Source organism: Pelophylax lessonae (genome assembly GCF_965119305.1).
Source record: "Pelophylax lessonae genome assembly, chromosome: 3".
NCBI classification, from domain to species: Eukaryota; Metazoa; Chordata; class Amphibia; order Anura; family Ranidae; genus Pelophylax; species Pelophylax lessonae.
The window spans coordinates 168,837,236-168,856,281 of NC_138770.1; the positions used below are offsets into that span (position 1 = coordinate 168,837,236).

The 19,046-nt window shown below is 48.0% G+C and overlaps 1 protein-coding gene across 1 annotated transcript in view; it reads right to left on the minus strand.

Annotated features, from left to right (window-relative positions):
• The window catches only part of STAG1 (STAG1 cohesin complex component), a 223,978-nt gene that overhangs the window by 81,734 nt on the left and 123,198 nt on the right, over positions 1-19,046 (minus strand). Inside the window, exons 17-18 of the mRNA XM_082249885.1 lie at positions 16,477-16,566; positions 9,098-9,301 (exon numbers count right to left, since the gene is read on the minus strand). Of these exons, the coding sequence (XP_082106011.1) occupies positions 9,098-9,301; positions 16,477-16,566 (294 nt within the window). The remainder of the gene's footprint in view (positions 1-9,097; positions 9,302-16,476; positions 16,567-19,046) is intronic.

Genomic DNA, 19,046 nt, shown 5'->3' on the forward strand with positions numbered 1-19,046 from the left:
TTCAGAAACAGCTTGGGTTATGCTGCCATCTACAAGAGGTAGGGACACTGCCAAACAGAAAAACTGTAAGCCAACCCTCTGAATCACAGAAGATCAACCTAATGCTCAAGACCAAAGAAGAAGAGACCACAGCGTTGGGGAATGACTCCAGCTGAAGAAACACAGTATGAATCAATGAGAGTTGTAAAACCAACAATGCACCAAAACAACTGGAACAAGACTACCAACATGATGTGGTCAACAGGTTTAAAAAAAAAAATAAATAAAACACTAGGACTAGACCCCAGGAAAACAGGTCCTCACAGAAAATCCTGGACAAAAGCTGGTCTACAAGAGAAGTCCAGCAGATCCTATGAACGATTCAACAAAATCCAAAGATAAAGGATTTACCTGTAGCAGGAAGGAGCTTCTATGAGGTACAACTATAGAAGCCGTGTCCTCACTTGGACAGGAACAAAGGGTCCCAAGGTGCGGGGAAACCCAGGAAGATCTGAGAAGTTGCACTGCAGTAGCACATGAAAGAATGTCAGGGACAACTGAAGGGCATCTCATACATAAGGGGTTAGCTTGACGGCTAAAAGCGATCCTGGGGACCCAAATGCCAGTAAGTCAAATTACCCAAGGACCTATGTAAACGAACAGACCCCTCCCCCCACTTCTAGAAATGGGGAAGCACCTTCATGCTGAAGGATTTTAAGAGGGGTCAGCTGAGCTCTGGCTTCAAAACCTACAGACTAAAAGGGAACTGAAGTATTAAAGTTAAATTTTTTTTATTTTTTTTTAAACAAGCATGCTACACTTATCTGCTCTGTGGTTTTCCACAGAGCAGCCCCCAATCCTCCTCTTCTCGGGTCCCTCGTCAGCAATCCGGGCTCAACCCTCCTGCCAAGTGTCCCCACAGCAAACCGCTTGCTGTGGGGGCACCCGAGCTGCTGCTCTGCGTGCTCATTTAGACATGGAGCTGCAGCTTGGCTCTTCCACCTCTATTCTCATTGGCTGACTGGCTGTGATTGGCAGCAGTCTCAGCCAATGAGAAGGGAAAGTCCCCGGAGAGCCAAGACTTTCATGCACATTGCAGAATCGAGATTATGCTCAGGTAAGTATTCGGGGGCTGCTGCACACAGAAGGTTTTTTACCTTCATACATTAGAATGCATGAAGGTAAAAAAAAAAAAATTGAGCCTTTAGAACCACTAAGCTCTGAAAACCTACTGCTTAGGCAAATGGAAAAGGGGAGATTCTTCCGACCCTTCAATAGACCACCTGCATTGTGGAAGGAGCCCCCAATGACCACTGCTCATGCTGGGAAGAGCAGGGTTAAATAAACAAATTCCCTCAAAGGATAATCAAGTCAGATGCTGCATGGATGCAATATCTGCATCCTAACCACGCAGTCAGAATGCTTTGTGCATCTGTATGGATAGTAAGCCTCATGCAAAACACAAGTTTAGATGCTTATAGCAAGCAATTCCAACTAAAGCACAAAGCACTAGCAGAATTATAAAACAGGGGCCTACCCCTGGAGTGGAGGGATTCCTCTAAAGGGAAGCTATTCTTTTTAACAATATGACAAAATCAAGATACTACCAATACTGGACAGAGGGCCAGAACAGTAAATTCGAACTAGTATAACAACGAGTGACTGCTTGTGAATGAAATCCTTAAAGGGGAGTATGCCCTCAAACAGTCTAGTAGTATTTCTCCTCAGGTGGGTCACTGGTCTATCTAAGGTAGTAACAGACTGCTGGTTTACAAACTATCTTTTAAAGGGAAAAAGTTCAGATAAACTCTCAGGTGGAGCACAGGACGCTTCAGGGTGTTTCCAGTCTGCATAGAGTAATCCCTCAAATAGGGTAGTGGAAAGGTATTTGCAGCTGTAAAAGTTCCAATGCCTGAAAAAGCAGGCCAATTCTCCAGATGCAGTGTAATATTCACTGCATTACTAAGGTTTGAAATAACCCCCTGGAAACAGCACAAAACTCCTCTTACTCAAAAACATTCTTTTCAGAAAAAGACTGCTGGGTCTCAAAATCTGATGCAGAGATGGTAAAGGTCCTCTGGCCAGCGTAGTTTTGGTGACCCAGAGGACCAGAGACTTACTCAGCAGGGGAAGTTGCCAGTGCACTCTTAGAGCCTTAGACCACTTTTCTCATTGGACATGGAGAAGGCGGCCTGGACTTCAATGACCTGTGACAGAAGAGATCCCTGGTTTTGAGAGCATGCAGCAGGACTGACTCAGGGAGGACACATTTACACTATGCTGTTTGCAGCCAGCTAATACTCTCATCACTATTACTGTGAGGTCATCCCATCTCATAATAGGTCCATAGACGCAGGACCTTGACTGCTAGGCCTCAGTGTTTCCTGGTTTTTCCAAGTTGAGTGCAGTACTCCCATTGATGCTCCTCTCCAATATCGACTTGCATTCAAGATAATATACGCTGCCTCCAAGGTTGGGCAGAGAGGCAGGAGTTTGAGACTTTGTTTTTCAAACGAAACATGGAATTTTACCGTTACACCAGGTGAATATTTACAAATGATGTCTCCTATACCCCTGATGAAAGAGCTGCACAGCATCTAAAATGGTTCGGGTGGAGAACACCAGTCTGTAGTATCATTGTATATGCTAATTGGTGTAATTTCAGCTATTAATTCCATGTATATTTTGTAATTCTTGTTTTTTTTATTGAGGATTAATAAAACGGAATTTTTGTAAAATCTTACCTGTAAAATTCCTTTCTCTGAGTCCTCCGACAGTCGCCGCCACCTCTAAGTCATCACTATTGGGTATTGACTTCCGCTCCGCAGGAGAAGCTAGGCATAAGACTTAGTCAAAAGAACAAAAGCATTTAGCATAGACACACCCATGGGGGCTGTCCCACTGGTCAATACCCCCCTGCAGTGATCCCTCCCAAATCAGTTTGGTAGAATAGCAGTAGGTGTACAAGAAAAACCCCCAAAAGAGGGGCGGGGGCGGCGACTGTCAGAGGACTCAGAGAAAGGAATTTTACAGGTAAGATTTTACAAAAATTCAGTTTTCTCTTACGTCCTCTGACAGTCGCCGCCACCTCCAAGTCATCACTATTGGGATGTCCCAAAGCAGTGTAGACATGAGGGGTGGGAGACGCAACCGTAGAAAAGGCAACGCAGTACCCACATCAGAGAAAGGAACCTTACACGCACAGTAAGAGAACCTTCTGGGCAATAGAAAAGGCTCAACAGGAGCAACAACCCAGGAAAAAACAAATATCCAGGGGATAAACACCCCAACAGCCAGGGACCCACAAAAAAACAAAGGTCCCCTATGGCACTGCCACACTGAGAACTTTGCGGCCAAAAGGAGGCATCAGCTGATGCCAGAACATCCACCTTATAGAATTTGGAAAAGGTGTGCACCGCCGACCAAGTCGCAGCCTTGCACACCTGGGCCACCGAGGCTCGGTGCCAGTAAGCCAAGGACGTACTCAAAGATCTGGTAGAGTGCGCCCTAACAGGGAAGGGTGGAACCCGTTCCTTCAAAGCATAGGCTTGTTCAATGGTCTGTCTGATCCATTTGGCAATGGTCGCTGCCGACGCAGCCATTCCCTTCCGAGGTCCCTCAGAAAGGACAAAGAGGGAATCCGATTTCCGAAAGGATTCAGTGGACGACAGGTAAACCCTGATTGCCCGGACAACATCCAAGGAATGCAATGCAACCTCCTTAGGATGCTTCGGCTTCGCACAGAGCGAAGGCAAAACAATGTCCTCATTAAGGTGGAACTCAGAGACCACCTTAGGGAGAAAAGAGGAATGAGGTCGCAAGACCACCTTATCCTTGTGAATCACTAAGTAAGGAGAGCGGCAAGACAACGCCGCCAACTGCGAGCCAAAGTGATCGCCACTAAAAAAGCAACTTTCTTAGACAGCAGAGGTAACAATATCCCCCGGATGTCTTCAAAGGGAGAACGCTGTACCGCGGACAGAACCAAGTTCAAGTCCCATGGCGGTAAAGGCTCCCTCCGGGGAGGGGCCAAATGTTACACACCTTGAATAAAGGTGCAAATCAAGGAATGAGACGCAACAGGGCGTTGGAAAAGAATAGCCAGTGCAGATACCTGGCCCTTTATCTTGACCAGCGACAAGCGCTGGTCCACACCACTCTGGAGAAAAGCCAACACTCTCGTCATCGAGTACGAGCGAGGGGAGAACCCCCTGGACTCACACCAGGCGAAATAAGCTTTCCAGGTACGGTAATAGATTTTACCAGAAGAGGATTTCCTAGCCTTGATTAGAGTAGGAATGACCTCTGAGGAGAGACCCCTGTCTCTCAGGACCTGGGTCTCAACAGCCAGGCCGTTAAAGCCAGCGACTGTAAAGCAGGATGGAAGATCGGTCCCTGAGACAGTAGATCTTCCCGCATTGGCAGCCGCCAAGGAGGCGCCACTGCCAGGTGAACAACGTCGGCGTACCAGGAGCGGCGCGCGGCCAGTCCGGCGCTACCAGAATCACCAAGTGCGGTTCCGAGGCTAACCTGTGAAGGAACCTGGACAAAAACTGAATCGGAGGAAAGGCATACATCAGACGATACTGATGCCAAGGGGCCACCAACGCATCCGAGGCATCTGCCAGAGGATCGCACGTTCTTGCCACAAACCTTTCCACCTTGTGGTTTAGCCGGGACGCGAACTGATCCACATACGGGGATCCCCACTTCACACACAGCATTTGGAAGACCTCCGGGTGCAAGGACCAATCCCCCTGATCCAGGGTCTGGAGGCTCAGATAGTCACCCTGCCAATTCTCCACACCCGGAATGTGAACTGCTGAAATCGCCGGGACATGAGTCTTGGCCCAAGACAGAATGTCGGTCGCCGCCCGGGCACTCCTGGTGCCCCCTTGGTGGTTGATGTAAGCCACCGCGGTAGCATTGTCCGTCTGTACCCGAACAGAACGGCCCCGAAGTCGGTCCGACCACTGGAAGAGACAGAGTTTGATCGCTCTCAATTCCAAAATGTTGATTGGAAGGGAGGATTCCTCCTCCGACCAAGTGCCCTGGGCAGACAGGTTGCCCAGGACTCCACCCCAGCCCGACAGGCTGGCATCCGTGGTAATCACTGTCCACAGTAACGGACGGAAGGATTTTCCTTCTGACACAGCCGGGGACTGGAGCCACCACAGAAGATCCATTCTGGTCCGGCGACTCAACGAGACACTTAGATCCAAGGACTGAGGTAGTCTGTCCCACCTGGCCAGGATCTCCGCTTGAAGAGACCTTGTGTGAAACTGAAAGAAGGGTATCGCCTCAAAGGCAGATACCATCAACCCTAGGGACCGCATGCAGGTCCTGAGTGACGAGGATGGTTTGTCCCTGAGGGACCTGATCTCGTCCTGTAAGGTCCGGAGCTTGTCCTCCGGCAAGAACACCTTTGCCTGAGCAGAGTCCAGGATCATTCCCAGATAGGGAAGATGAATCGAAGGAGACAAGGACGACTTCTGTATGTTGATGGTCCATCCGAACTCCTGGAGCGTCTGCACCATGGTGGACAGATCGAGCAGTAGGTTCTGGCTGACACTTGATTTTAAGAGGAGATCATCCAGATACCCCAAGACCGCAATGCCCTGTGCCCCTAGCAGGCCCAGAACAGGCGCCAGCACTTTGGTAAAGACCCTTGGAGCCGACGCGAGACCGAAAGGTAACGCCACAAACTGATAGTGGTCCTCCGCGATAGCGAACCAAAGGTACCTCTGGTGACCCTCGAAAATGGGGATGTGTAGGTACGCATCATCCTTCAGGTCTATAGAGGCCAGGAATTCCCCTGGGCTCAGGGAGGCCACCACCGAGCGGAGAGATTCCATACGGAACTTCCGAACACGCACAAAGCGGTTCAGCGCTTTCAGGTCCAGATAGGACGCACCTTGCCCTCCTTTCTGGGCACAGTGAACAGATTGGAATAAAACCCCTGAAACCTGTCCCGATGAGGCACCGGGACAATCACCCCCTGAGACAGGAGGTCCTGCACCGCTTGATGCAGGTCCTGCAGGCGCCCTGGGGTCAAATGAAGATTTGAGGGAAAAAATCTGTCCGCCGGCTGGGAAAGGAATTCGATCTTGTACCCTGATCGAATGATTTCCTGAACCCACCTGTCCGAAATGCGGAGCAGCCAAGGTTGGAGGAAACCGCGCAAACGTCCCCCCCACCCCAGAAATGGGTGAGGGCGCCCCTTCAGGCAGAGGCGGATTGACACGCCGCACCGGCATTGCCGGACTTCTGCTTGCCCGCCCAGGGCCTTTTCTGGCTACCTTGGCCCTTGAAGGGCTTGCCCTTGGCTTGATTCCTAAAGGCACGAAAGGACCCTTGATTGGGTCGAGAGGCGGAACCCCGCTTGCCACGAAAGGACTTGTTTTTCGGGTTCTGGGGCAGCTTCGTGCTCTTGCCCCCCGTGACGCCTTTTACCAAGGTATCCACAATGCCTTGCCAAAAAGGCGAGAACCTGCATAAGGAAAATCAGCAACTCCGTGATGTCTGGTCAGCCGACCAGCTCTTCAGCCAGATCAGTCGACGGTTAAGCACCGCGACACTCGACAGGCGTGCGGCCAGAGGGGCCTCATTCAAGGCCGCATCGCACAAATACATGACTCCTTGGTGAATTTGATCCACCATAGCCAGAGTGGCAGGTGGGGCTGAATCAGACGCGAGGTTGCGTCTAAGCACCTTAGTCCAATCCGCCACCGCCTGAGCCACCAGGACGGACGCGAAAATAGGTTTGAGCAAGGAACCCGCCACCGCGTAGGAATGGCGGGCAAGAGACTCCAACCTCCTGTCCGTGGAATCCCAGAACACCGGGGTGGCCTCAGTGGGAATCAGGGTAGCCTTGTTTAAGACGGCCACAGTGTGATCCACCTGTGGAGGCATGCACCAGCGCGTGTCCACAGCCGGCGCAAAGGGATAAAGCAGTTAAAACCGACTAGGCCCCACGAATGGACGTTTTAAATTGTGCCACAGTTCATTCACAGTGTAATGAAATTCAGCGGGGCAGGGAAAAACCTGTGCCGCCTTGCGGGTCCTATGTGTACCAAACGATAACACAATGCCCGGAGGAGTGGGCTCATCCTCCAAATGTAGTGTCTCTTTCACAGAAGAGATCAACTCATCCATAGTTGCACGTTCTTCAGGCGACCCCGGGGGAGAATCATCAACCCCCTCCACCTCCTCCTCCCCCTCAGACCCCAGAGGGTCCAGGGACGAGCGAGACCCTGAAAAGGGCACGCCCGCCACATCACCATCTGAATCAGAAGAGAAAGATAATCTGGGCCTTTTCCTAGCAGCTCGTTCAGCCATCAGCACCTCCATTTTGGACACTAAAGACGCCACTAAGGCAGCCAAATCGGGTATAACAGGGGGTACAGCAGGACTGGGGTCCCCCACCAGGGCTGGAGGGAATTTGCTGTCCTGAGATTCCATTGCCCAAGTTACAGTAAAAAAGTACAAGAAGAGGTACTGGCCCTTTAAGATCGCTGCGGAGTGCGCAGCCCACCGCTATATGCACAGTGAACAAAAGACCCCCAAAAGGAGACAAAACTGAGCCAGGAAGGACAAAACAAGGAGCTATGGAAGAGACAGTCTGCAGAGCCCCCACAGAGTGTTACCACATCGATCGCTGCTTCAGAGGAAAAAGGAAGTGAGGTCATCAGAGGCTGAACTATAAGCTGCAAGACACAGGGAAAATGGCTGCCCATAGAACTGAATGGAAGGCTTCGGCAAGATGGCCGCCGAACATGTGCTCGGAACGATCGTTCTGCCACACACAAGATGGCGCCGGATGGCGCCAAAACAGCATGTAGTTAAGCCCACAGTGAAGCCAGACATGCTTTCCCATACCTAAAATGGCGGAACGCGCGGTTTTTACCCGCTGCGGCCGCCACACACATCCGCACCCCCAAAATACCGCAGTGACACAGGGGAAGGGGCCCCCAAAAGCACACAGCACCGCAGCGCATGTAACAAGGAGACCCCCGCAGGGATCGCATCAGGGAGCCCCACACAGGCACAGACATGGGGAAGACACAGCAACACCGGACTGCCACCCCAGACAGAGGCCCCACACAGAAAGTACTTACCTGTACCGTATGGCGTGGGGTGCCTCTATGAACGGAAAGCCGCTGTCCTCATCTGACAGGGAATGCCGTTAGCCAAGGACAGGACACTGCAGCACCGCAGATGTGTCCGGTGAGGTAGCCGCCTCACAGGCTGCATCCCTGCTACGAGCAGGGATGGGTCGTTCATAATGCCAGGACGAACACATGGCTGAACGCTCGATGGCGGGCTGGGGGTCCCTCTGACCCTCTGCCCTGGAGAACCAGGGCGGTCAGTCCATTTCCCAGCTCCGCAAGAATCCATCTTCATCCGAAGATCCGACTAAAACTAAAGCTGACAAAATAAACAGCTAGTAAATCAAAGAAAAAAAGCTGACATTTTCAAAGAAAAAAAGATTAAAAAGGCTGAGACTGTAGCCCCAGCACAGGGAAGCCTAACTACTCCTGACGCTAGGCAGAAACAAACTGAGTTGGGAGGGATCACTGCAGGGGGGTATTGACCAGTGGGACAGCCCCCATGGGTGTGTCTATGCTAAATGCTTTTGTTCTTTTGACTAAGTCTTATGCCTAGCTACTCCTGCGGAGCGGAAGTCAATACCCAATAGTGATGACTTAGAGGTGGCGGCGACTGTCGGAGGACGTAAGAGAAAACCCATTTTTATGAATATATTTGCTATATGATTCAAATGCCTACAATTGGGGAATTTTCACTTCTATATTCCAAATCAGGGATGTGGCACATTATGGAGTTTAATCACCGATACCCCTAGAGAGCTGTAGAAGTGTCTGCAGGAGGCTCACACTGCACCCTTGTTCCACAGATTTTTTTAATAACCTAATTGCAAAAACATGCATTTTTTTTTTTTCTTTTAGGCTAACTTATTATCTAACTAAATCGCATCAAAGAAGTGCAGAAATGGGGTGTTAAACCTAGTGGCTTGTCAAAACACGTATCAGTGCATGAATATAGAGGTGATCTGGAAATTACACATTAGCCCCAGTATGTTGACCAGTGTTTCACTTACATTTTGTAACAGCTCCTCCACAGAATGTGAGAATCTGTCTGCCAGCTCATCAATCAGCTGACTGTGTGCTACGTCCACTCGGTTCTGAATTGTATACTCTTCACTGCATAGTATGCTGTAGGTTTTACTACATGCTTCTAGTACATCGGACTCTGTGTGTTTCTCCACCACAAACTTAATCTGCTTTAGCAAACCGTCCAGGTGCTGTAGAAACGAAAATACATTTAAAATAAAAACACAAATATGAACAAGTGCTCTTTCCCAAACAAAGTTTACAGCCTCATTTGAACAGGCACTAACCTGTTTACGAACCTGGAGCCACCAAATACTGTGTTCAGGCAGCCTGTGTATGTCTATAGGGACACAACGGCTGCACAGACACAACAGACCATCCTAATTTGACAGGCATAGGGGTGAGCAAACAGCGAATTCACAGTGTATGGGCCTGTGAATTAGTCTGTAAAGATGATTAATCATTAAAAAATGTTACTGCTAACTACATTTGGCACTTAGTGTATATAACACTAGGTCCTGCATACATGAAAGAGGATCCAACACTTATTCACATTTTTATTGCTCTCCTTTTCAAAGAAGAACAGATTTAAGGAGGTGCTTTTTTTTTACCAGTATATTATTTTAATAAGCACGGCACACATTTGTACCATACATACAATTTTGGGGCATTTTTTTTTTTTTTACTATTTGGCATTTGTGGCAGGAATCGAGAAGTCTGCAAACTATACTTCCAGTATAATATTTTGGCAAATACGCTAGCCCAGCTGCTACCAGGTAGGGTTCCTGACTAATAGATAAGCTAACTGTAGATGCAGAAAAATCACTTCCGCTAACCACATCTGACAGCATTGGTAAAACTGCTCCATTTGTATGGGCATAACATAACTTTACTCAACTCCATCAGCTTCCATTATTTTAGGAGATTCTTAAGAATGTGGTCAAAAACCTGACAGAGGATCTAACCATTACCCACAACCTCAAAAAAGGTTTTACTTGATTTCTACTTTATAAAAACATATTACAAATTTTAGGCCATAAAATAAATCATATAATTTCTAGGAAGCAAAACAGACTTCCAACTAGTTAACCAGTTTGTCTTGATGTTAAACTAAAAATTTTAAATAGCAAAACTGAATTGAAATCTATTTAAATGAGACCTGATCTGACCTGTGCAGTTCTACCACTCTGGCTGAAAATGTAAAAACAGATGGATATTCCAAAAAATCGGATTTTTGTAAGATCTTACCGTAAAATCCTTTTCTCTTAGCTCATTGACAGACGTAGTCCTCTTTGATTCACATCAATTGGGTTATGTTGTCTCCGCAGGAGTAGGACTAGGCAGAAAGAAAAAACGTTCTGGCTCCACCCTAGGGGCAGTCCCGGAGGGTATATCCTCCCTCTCTCTGCTACAGGAAATCAGTTCTGTTGTAAAGCAGTAACAGAGAATTTAACCCAACCCAACTCAATGATAGAGGGGCGGGTACTACGTCTGTCAATGAGCTAAGAGAAAAGGATTTTACGGTAAGATCTTACAAAAATCCGATTTTCTCTGTTGCTCATTGACAGACGTAGTCCTCTTTGATTCACATCAATTGGGACATCCAGAAGCAGTGCCACAAATGAGGGGTGGGATTGACAGAAATCAAAATCCAATCTAGAAGGCCCAACCGGTGCCAACTAGAAGTTTTAAAGGCTCATTATAAACAAAGAATGAGACTCAAATAAAAATTTCCAACGGAAAAAAACCCTCGAGGTAGACCACTGGTATCCTCAAATTGCGGCCTGCAAAACCTTGCGGCCAAACGAGGCATCCGACGATGCCATTACATCAACTTTATAATGTTTTGTAAAGGTATGCACCGACGACCAGGTAGCCGCCTTGCACACCTGGACCACTGACGCCTGATGGCGAAAGGCCCATGACGCACTAAGTGCCCGAGTGGAGTGCGCCTTAACAGGGAACGGGGGCTCCAGACCCTTAATAGAATAAGCCTGTACCACCGTCTGCCTGATCAATTTGGAAATAGTCGCGGCAGATGCAGGCAACCCCTTTTTGGGTCCATCCGGGACCACAAAAAGTGAATCCGTCTTGCGAAACGAGTCTGTCGTTTTCAAGTATACCCTGATCGCCCGGACCACATCCAAGGAGTGTAAAGCAAACTCCCGAGGATGACTGGGCTTAGGACACAGGGAAGGGAATACAATTTCTTCATTCAGATGAAATTCTGAAACCACTTTTGGTAGGAAGGATGGATTCGGACGAAGAACCACCTTATCTCTATGAACCACCAGATATGGGGGACGACAAGATAATGCAGCCAGTTCTGACACCCTGCGTGCAGAAGTGATAGCCACCAAGAAGGCCACCTTCTGGGACAACGTAGGTAGAGGAATCTCCCCAATATCTTCAAAGGGAGGTTTCTGAAGAACCGACAATACTAAATTAAGATCCCAGGGTGGTAACGGCGCGCGCACTGGCGGAGCCAGATGTCGCACCCCCTGGATGAAATTCCGCACCAAGGAATGAGTAGCCAAAGGCTTCTGAAAGAAGATAGCTAATGCTGAGACCTGACCCTTGATAGTGCTCAAGGCCAGTTTCTGCTCAACCCCTTGTTGCAGAAAAGCTAATATTCGACTAACCGAATAAGATCGTGGGTGGAACCCCAGGGGTTCACACCATGCAATGTAGGACTTCCATGTGCGATGATAAATCTTTCTGGAAGTCGCTTTCCTTGCTTTAACTAGAGTAGGAATAACTGAAGCTGACAAACCCTTGTCCTTCAGCACCTGGGTCTCAATAGCCAGGCCGTTAAAGCCAGCGATCGTAAAGCAGGATGGAAGATCGGTCCCTGAGACAGTAGGTCCTCCCTGAGAGGAAGTCTCCACGGGACGTCCGCCACCAGTCTGACCAAGTCGGCGTACCAAGCTCGGCGAGGCCAGTCCGGAGCTACCAGGATTACTGGAATTCCTTCCTCCTCTATCCTGCGAAGAAGTCTTGGCAGTAGCCCGAGAGGAGGGAAGGCATACATTAGCTGGTATTGCCCCCACGGGGCGACCAGCGCGTCTGCGGTCTCTGCTAGAGGATCGCGGGAGCGAGCCACAAATCTCTGTACTTTTCTGTTGAATCGTGATGCCAACAGATCCACATCCGGGGTGCCCCAACGTAGGCACAACTGGTGGAAAACTTCTGGATGGAGGGACCATTCCCCCTGATCCAGAGTCTGACGGCTGAGATAATCTGCCTGACAATTCTCCACCCCCGGAATGAACACCGCAGAGATAGCTGGAACAAACCGTTCCGCCCAGAGAAGAATGCAAGCCACTTCCTTGGCCGCCCGGACACTCTTGGTGCCCCCCTGGTGATTGACATAAGCCACAGCCGTGGCGTTGTCCGACTGGATCCGAACCGGGCTGCCCTGGAGCTGCTCGGTCCAGTGAATCAGACAAAGTCTGATCGCTCTCAGTTCCAATACATTTATCGGTAACCTGGATTCTTCCGGGGACCAAAGTCCCTGAACGGATAACTGACCAAGAATTCCTCCCCATCCGGATAGGCTGGCATCCGTGGTCACTATCGTCCAATATATTGGCAGAAATGACTTTCCCTGGCTGAGCATCGGAGACCGAAGCCACCAGACCAGAGACTCTCTGGTCTGTTTGCTCAATCGGATCCGATAGTCCAGGGATTCCGGATTCCGATTCCATCTGAGAAGAATCTCTTGCTGAAGAATTCGGGTATGGGACTGCTTCGAAGGAAGCCACCATCAACCCCAGAACCCTCATGCAAGTCCGAAGGGAAGACCAGCTGTTGGATAGTAACAACTGGACTGCTGATTGAATCTTCCGGAGTTTCCCTACCGGAAGGAAAACTCTTGTCCTGAATGTGTCTAGAATTAGACCCAGATATTCGAGCCTCTGGTTGGGAACCAGAAATGACTTCTGCTGGTTCACCAGCCACCCGAATTCCTGTAAAGAAATTATAGTAATTTCTATGTTTTGTAGCAGGGTCTGTGGAGACTCTGCATGAAGCAGGAGATCGTCTAGGTAACCTAGAATCGATATGCCTCTTTGGCGCAGTAGTGCCAACATTGGGGCCAACACCTTCGTGAAGACCCGAGGAGCCGTGGCAAGACCGAAAGGTAACGCCACAAACTGATAGTGGTTCTCTTCTACGGAAAAACGTAGAAACCGCTGATGTCCTGCGTAAATGGGAATGTGAAGATAGGCGTCCTTGATGTCTATGGACGCTAGGACATCCCCTGAATGCAGGAAGGCTGCTACTGTGCGAATGGATTCCATTTTGAATTTTCTTATGTTGACAAAGGAATTGAGTGCCCTTAAGTCCAGAATTGGACGCACTTTGCCCTCTTTCCTGGGTATTGTAAATAGGTTTGAATAAAACCCTTGAAAACGTTCTGTCCAAGAAACGTGGACTACCACTCCTTGTTGTAGTAAATCCGTGACTGCTCTCCGCAGATCTTCTAAACGATCCGGGGATAGTCGGATATTGGAAGGGAAAAATCGCGCCGGTGGGAGAGATCGAAACTCGATCTTGTACCCTGACCTTATGACTTCGCAAACCCACTTGTCCGGGATTCTGGAGAGCCATGGATCCGGGAACCGGCGAAGACGTCCCCCCACCCCAGTTATGGGTGGGGGCGCACCTTCAGGGTTTAGTAGACTTATCTTCAGGTCTGGAAGGGGCGGGCTTTTGCTTGCCCGACCAACGTCCCCTGAAGCCTCCTGAAGGAGCTTTGGAGGACTTAATTTTTTCACCCGCGGGACGAAAAAAATTTTTGTGAGCAGAAAAAGAAGGCCCTCGTCTTTGACAAGGTCCTTTACCCTTAGTATTTTGCGGTAAAAAGGTGCTCTTTCCTCCCGTGAGATCCTTAATGATCTCATCTAAGTTGGCTCCAAATAAACGCTCTCCTGAAAAGGGGATATTAGCCAATGCTTTTTTGGAACCTTGGTCGGCTAACCAACCTTTTAGCCACAGTGTACGTACGTCTGAGAACCACTGCTGAAACTGATGCTCGCGCCAATAATGGAGTGGCGTCTAACGCCGCATCACACACAAACTGTAACCCCTGTATCATCTGTTCCAACAAATCTGATACTGCCTGAGGGACCTCTTCTAAGTCCCGGCGTAACCATTTGGTCCATTCAGTTACAGTCTGTGAAACCAGCCCAATAGCAATTATTGGTCTGAAAGCTGATCCAATCAAGGAAAACATGGTGCGAGACATAGCTTCTATCTTGCGATCCACCGGATCCTTAAAAGACGGAGCGTCTTCTAATGGAATAACCGTGGCTTTATTCAATCTAGCAATTGGTGAATCCACCACAGGTGGTTCTGTCCATTTCTTAATGAGGGTTTCCTCAAACAGATAACGCATGTTAATGCGTTTAGAAATAGAGTGCGTTTTGGCAGATTCCATTCTTCTTTGATCGGATTGCCAAAACATTTGGGCAATGGAAAAACCTTCGACACTTTGATGCGTTTTTTAGTCCCAAAGGGGATCTCAGTCTCAGCTACTTCCGACGGAAAACCCTGTAATCTTAAGGTTTCTTGAACAGATACAATTAGCGCGTTTACCAACGCTTCCTCTCGGGCTATGGCTGATGCCGAAACATCCTCCTCACTGTCTGAGGAGACAGTACCCGAGACACCAATCCCAGAAGAGGTACCTGCAACTGCAGAAATAGGCTCAGATTCTGAATCCGAAGTTTCAGATAACATGGGGTTAGGCGGGGGTCGCTTCCTTGCGCCCTGTCCCTGACAAGCCACTTCCACCCGGGACACAAAGGTCTCCATAATAGCTGACAATGATTCAATCGTAAGCGGGGTGCTGGAGGATCCTGCAGACACCTCGAGGGGATCCGGTGGAGATACATGAGTGGCAGGGTCCATGTTAACCCAGGACACTTTGCCAGAAAAAATTTTTTTTTTTTTTTTTTATATGTATCCCCCTAGCGCAATAGCGCCCCTCAGTGTACCTGCTTCTTGACCCCCACAGAGAGAGAGAGAGAGAGAGAGGGACCCTCAAGGCTCACCACCCGATGCAGAGAAGTTTCCTAACAACTGCAGTCAGCGTTTGTCTCTTACAGACTGGGAAGAACTGTGTTCGTTTTCCCGGGTAGAAGGAAGTGGCTCCGCCCCCTGTGTACGCCTTCCGGCGTTCCCAGCTCTCCTCGAGGTTAGCTGGGCTCTTCAAACATGGCCGCCCCCATACGGGAGACAATAGACTCCAAAAAAATGGCGGCCGGCGTGACCTGCGGACATTCGTGAACCTGGTCTACAGCAAAATGGCGGCGGATTGCCGAAGTATCGTCTTCCCAGCACATTCACCTGCATACCACACTAATGGCGGTTTATTGCTCTGCAGGAGGTCCACTACAGTCAAGGTAGGATTATACCTCCTATGTCTGCTGTAATACTGTAGTCTGCTGGGTAGAGTGTTAGCTCCCAAACCAAGTCCGCTTGCCCACCAAACACATGCTGTATTTACAAGGGGGACTTTTAGTGTCAGAAGGATACTGACCATGTATGGAGGGGCCCATATTCCAAAATGCCTCATAACGAGGAAAAGGAAACATTTACTCACCATACCGAACCGACAGGCACCCTCTCTTCACAATACCCTCTCCATTCCGGACGCCTCGACTCTCTGGTTCCTGGCGTCCAAGCGAGACTTAACTCGCAAGGTCAGTCCCTCCAATGGGACTCTGTCGCGGCCGACCCAGCGCGGAGCTCTGGTCTGCACGCGCTCGTAGGCAGAACCGGGGTGACCACTGGATCTCAACATCCAGCCCGTCGCCCGGCCCCGCATACTTACTTGAATGTGTCGCGGCCGACCAAGCGCGATGCAATGGTCTGCGCGCGCTCGTAGGCCGGCTGGGGTGACCACAAGTGTCGCCCAGATCCGGCGTAATTTGCTTGAAGATCTCACAGGAAAAAACACTGGAGAAACTACCTAAAAATATTTTTTCTAAAAAAAAAAAATCTTGCCAGGACCAGAGATCCCAGCAAGGAACTTAGGTCCTTACTCCTGACTAGACAGAAAAAAAATGATTTCCTGTAGCAGAGAGAGGGAGGATATACCCTCCGGGACTGCCCCTAGGGTGGAGCCAGAACGTTTTTTCTTTCTGCCTAGTCCTACTCCTGCGGAGACAACATAACCCAATTGATGTGAATCAAAGAGGACTACGTCTGTCAATGAGCGACAGAGAAATATTTTTATACGCTTTAAATTATTACCCAACTGCAGGAACAGAAATACAACAAAACATACACATTATTTCCCAGAGTCTCTATAGCATAAGCCAAGCTACTAGGTGAATATTTTAGGTTGGAATAAACATACCTTTTCCATTCGTCCTGTGCTATAAAGCTCTAGATCAAAAAACTGAGGAATTTGTAAAAGGTTTGCCACTTTCTCTGCATCAGCAGAATACTGGAAGAAAAAAGAACATATCCAGTTAGAAAAAAAAAAAAAAACCCAAAGATTTCTATTATAACAGGATTGCTGTATAACAAAACCTGTCCTTTCAATAAAAATATGCTGCTTGCATATATTGTCTGCATGCGACAGCACCCGTCAACTTCACTAAAGTAATTGGTCACCCAAAATTGTAAACATTTAACATTTGAACAGATACGGCAGAGTAACAGACTTTTTTTTTTTTTAGGCCTCCTTTAGATGGGCACAGGCAACTGTACCGCATCCAGGTTGCCTTTGTTTTGGTGGCACTCTGATCAAAACCCAGGAGACTGCAGATTCTAAATGAACTTCCAGCTACACCCCATGTGACATCACGTGGGGTGTAAACCTTGTCATCTGCCTGCATACTATGGTGGTGATTAGTGGCAGCATACAGCAGCCTGACAGGCGCGCGATACAAGAACGGCAAAAGATTATGCAACACTGCACTGTCGGCTATGAGCAGCGGAGCATGATTGCCATAGGAATGTCGGATTGATTGATAAGATGCGATCGCGCATGAGCAAGAATACAGCAAGATACATGAAAGGGCGGAAGTAATATGCAGTGCAGACTAGTAAAAAATGGAGCAGCCAGATCCCTGGAGACACAATTCATAAATGTTTTTATAAAAAAATATGCGATTGAGGTGGATTTACAATGGGTAATGTTTGCTAATAACGTCACATAATAGACTAGATGAAAAGTGGCAACAGAGTGGGAGAGTTTACCTCCACTGTAAAAAAAAAAAAAAAAAATACAAATCACCCAGGATAGATCATAATCCCATACATCTGGCTTATAAATTGAAAATATTTTTCTTTTTTTGACACATTAAGTTCTCATACCATAAAAGTCTTAAAGAGCTATGCTATTAGGCAACATGGGCAAGCTTCTGCAGAAAGCCACAGGGTATGCATCTGGAATATATGATATAATATATAATGATAAATGCCTGGTAAACGTATTGGAAGAACTTCAAGTAAGTGTCAACAAAAAAGCTGAAGCACCCGCCACACAATCCAGGTGGTTGTTGTTCACATTGGTCCCTGCCCTCAAGTAGCTTGCAATCTAAGGTCCCCAATTTATATTCATACATACACATACTAAGGCCAATTTAGACAGGAGCCAATTAACCTACCAGCGTGTCTTTGGAGTGTGGGAGGAAACCGGAGTATCCAGGCGAAACCCACACAGGCACATCATATACCAGGAAAAAAAAAAAAAGATAACATACATATTTTCTGTTCTGTTTTTACCAAATACATTGTGATATCACATGGATTTTACAGACGTAATCAACATGATGTTATAAGAACAAGTTCCATTTATAAAGAATATGTGGTCTTAAAGGAAAAGTCCAGGTAAAACCTAACGCTATACCTGCTGTGTGCCACATTCTAAACCCAATCCATCTACCCTGTAAAGCAAAAATCACTGTACTTACCTATTCTGCAGCCGATCCGCTCCGGTCCCACGCTGAGCTGTCAGCTTCAGCGTGGAGGCAGATGCAGGAGAAGCAGCCAACAGAAGCACCATAGTAAGTCTATGAGTGATGTCACTTGCCATTCATTTCACAGCCGTTGTCGGTTCTCTCCTGCACACAGCATCCGCCGCTGGGGACCAGATGGCAATCAGGTGCAAAAAAGGGAAGTCCCGTATTTTCCAGCGTATAAGACGACTGGGCATATAAGACGACCCCCCTAATTTTCAAGTTAAAACATAGGTTTTGGCTATACTCGCCGTATAAGATTACCCCCCCCCCATACGAAGCAAGGCAACACCATTGAAAAACATCAGATTTCTCATAGATCTCCAAGGTACCCCAAGTACTGTAATACATGTAATCTCTCATATCTCCAAGGTAACCCGTATGTACCGTAGCTTCGGCTACATACAGTATACCGCGCTGAGCCAATCAGGGAGAGCGATGTATTCTATTATTGAATGCAAAGCCTGCTCGGATTGGCAGAGTCAGAGAAGCGGGCTGATGTTACTCGCCCAATCCGAGCTGGCTTTGCATTCAATAATAGAATATATTGCTCTCCCTGATTGGCTCAGCACGGTACACTGTATGTGGCCAAAGCTACGGTACATACGGTATACTGGTACAGTATTCCCACACAGCCAGCGTCTTGAGAGATCTACCGGTAATACTTATACTTCGGTTACCTTGGAGATATTATACTCGGCGTATAAGACAACCCCCCATTTTTGGGGGATTTTTTTGAGGTTCAAAAGTAGTCTTATACGCCAGAAAATAGAGTACATTGATTTTTGCTTACAGGGTTATATAGATTAGAGTCAGAATGTGGCACAGAGCAGGTTTAGCGTTAAGTGTTTTGCCTAGACATATCCTTTAAGTGCAAGAGATATGTGTATTCTTGCATGAACCTTTGTGTGCTCTGTGCATTCCTTACATATTTGTGCAGTAATTCATCATGAAACTTTTC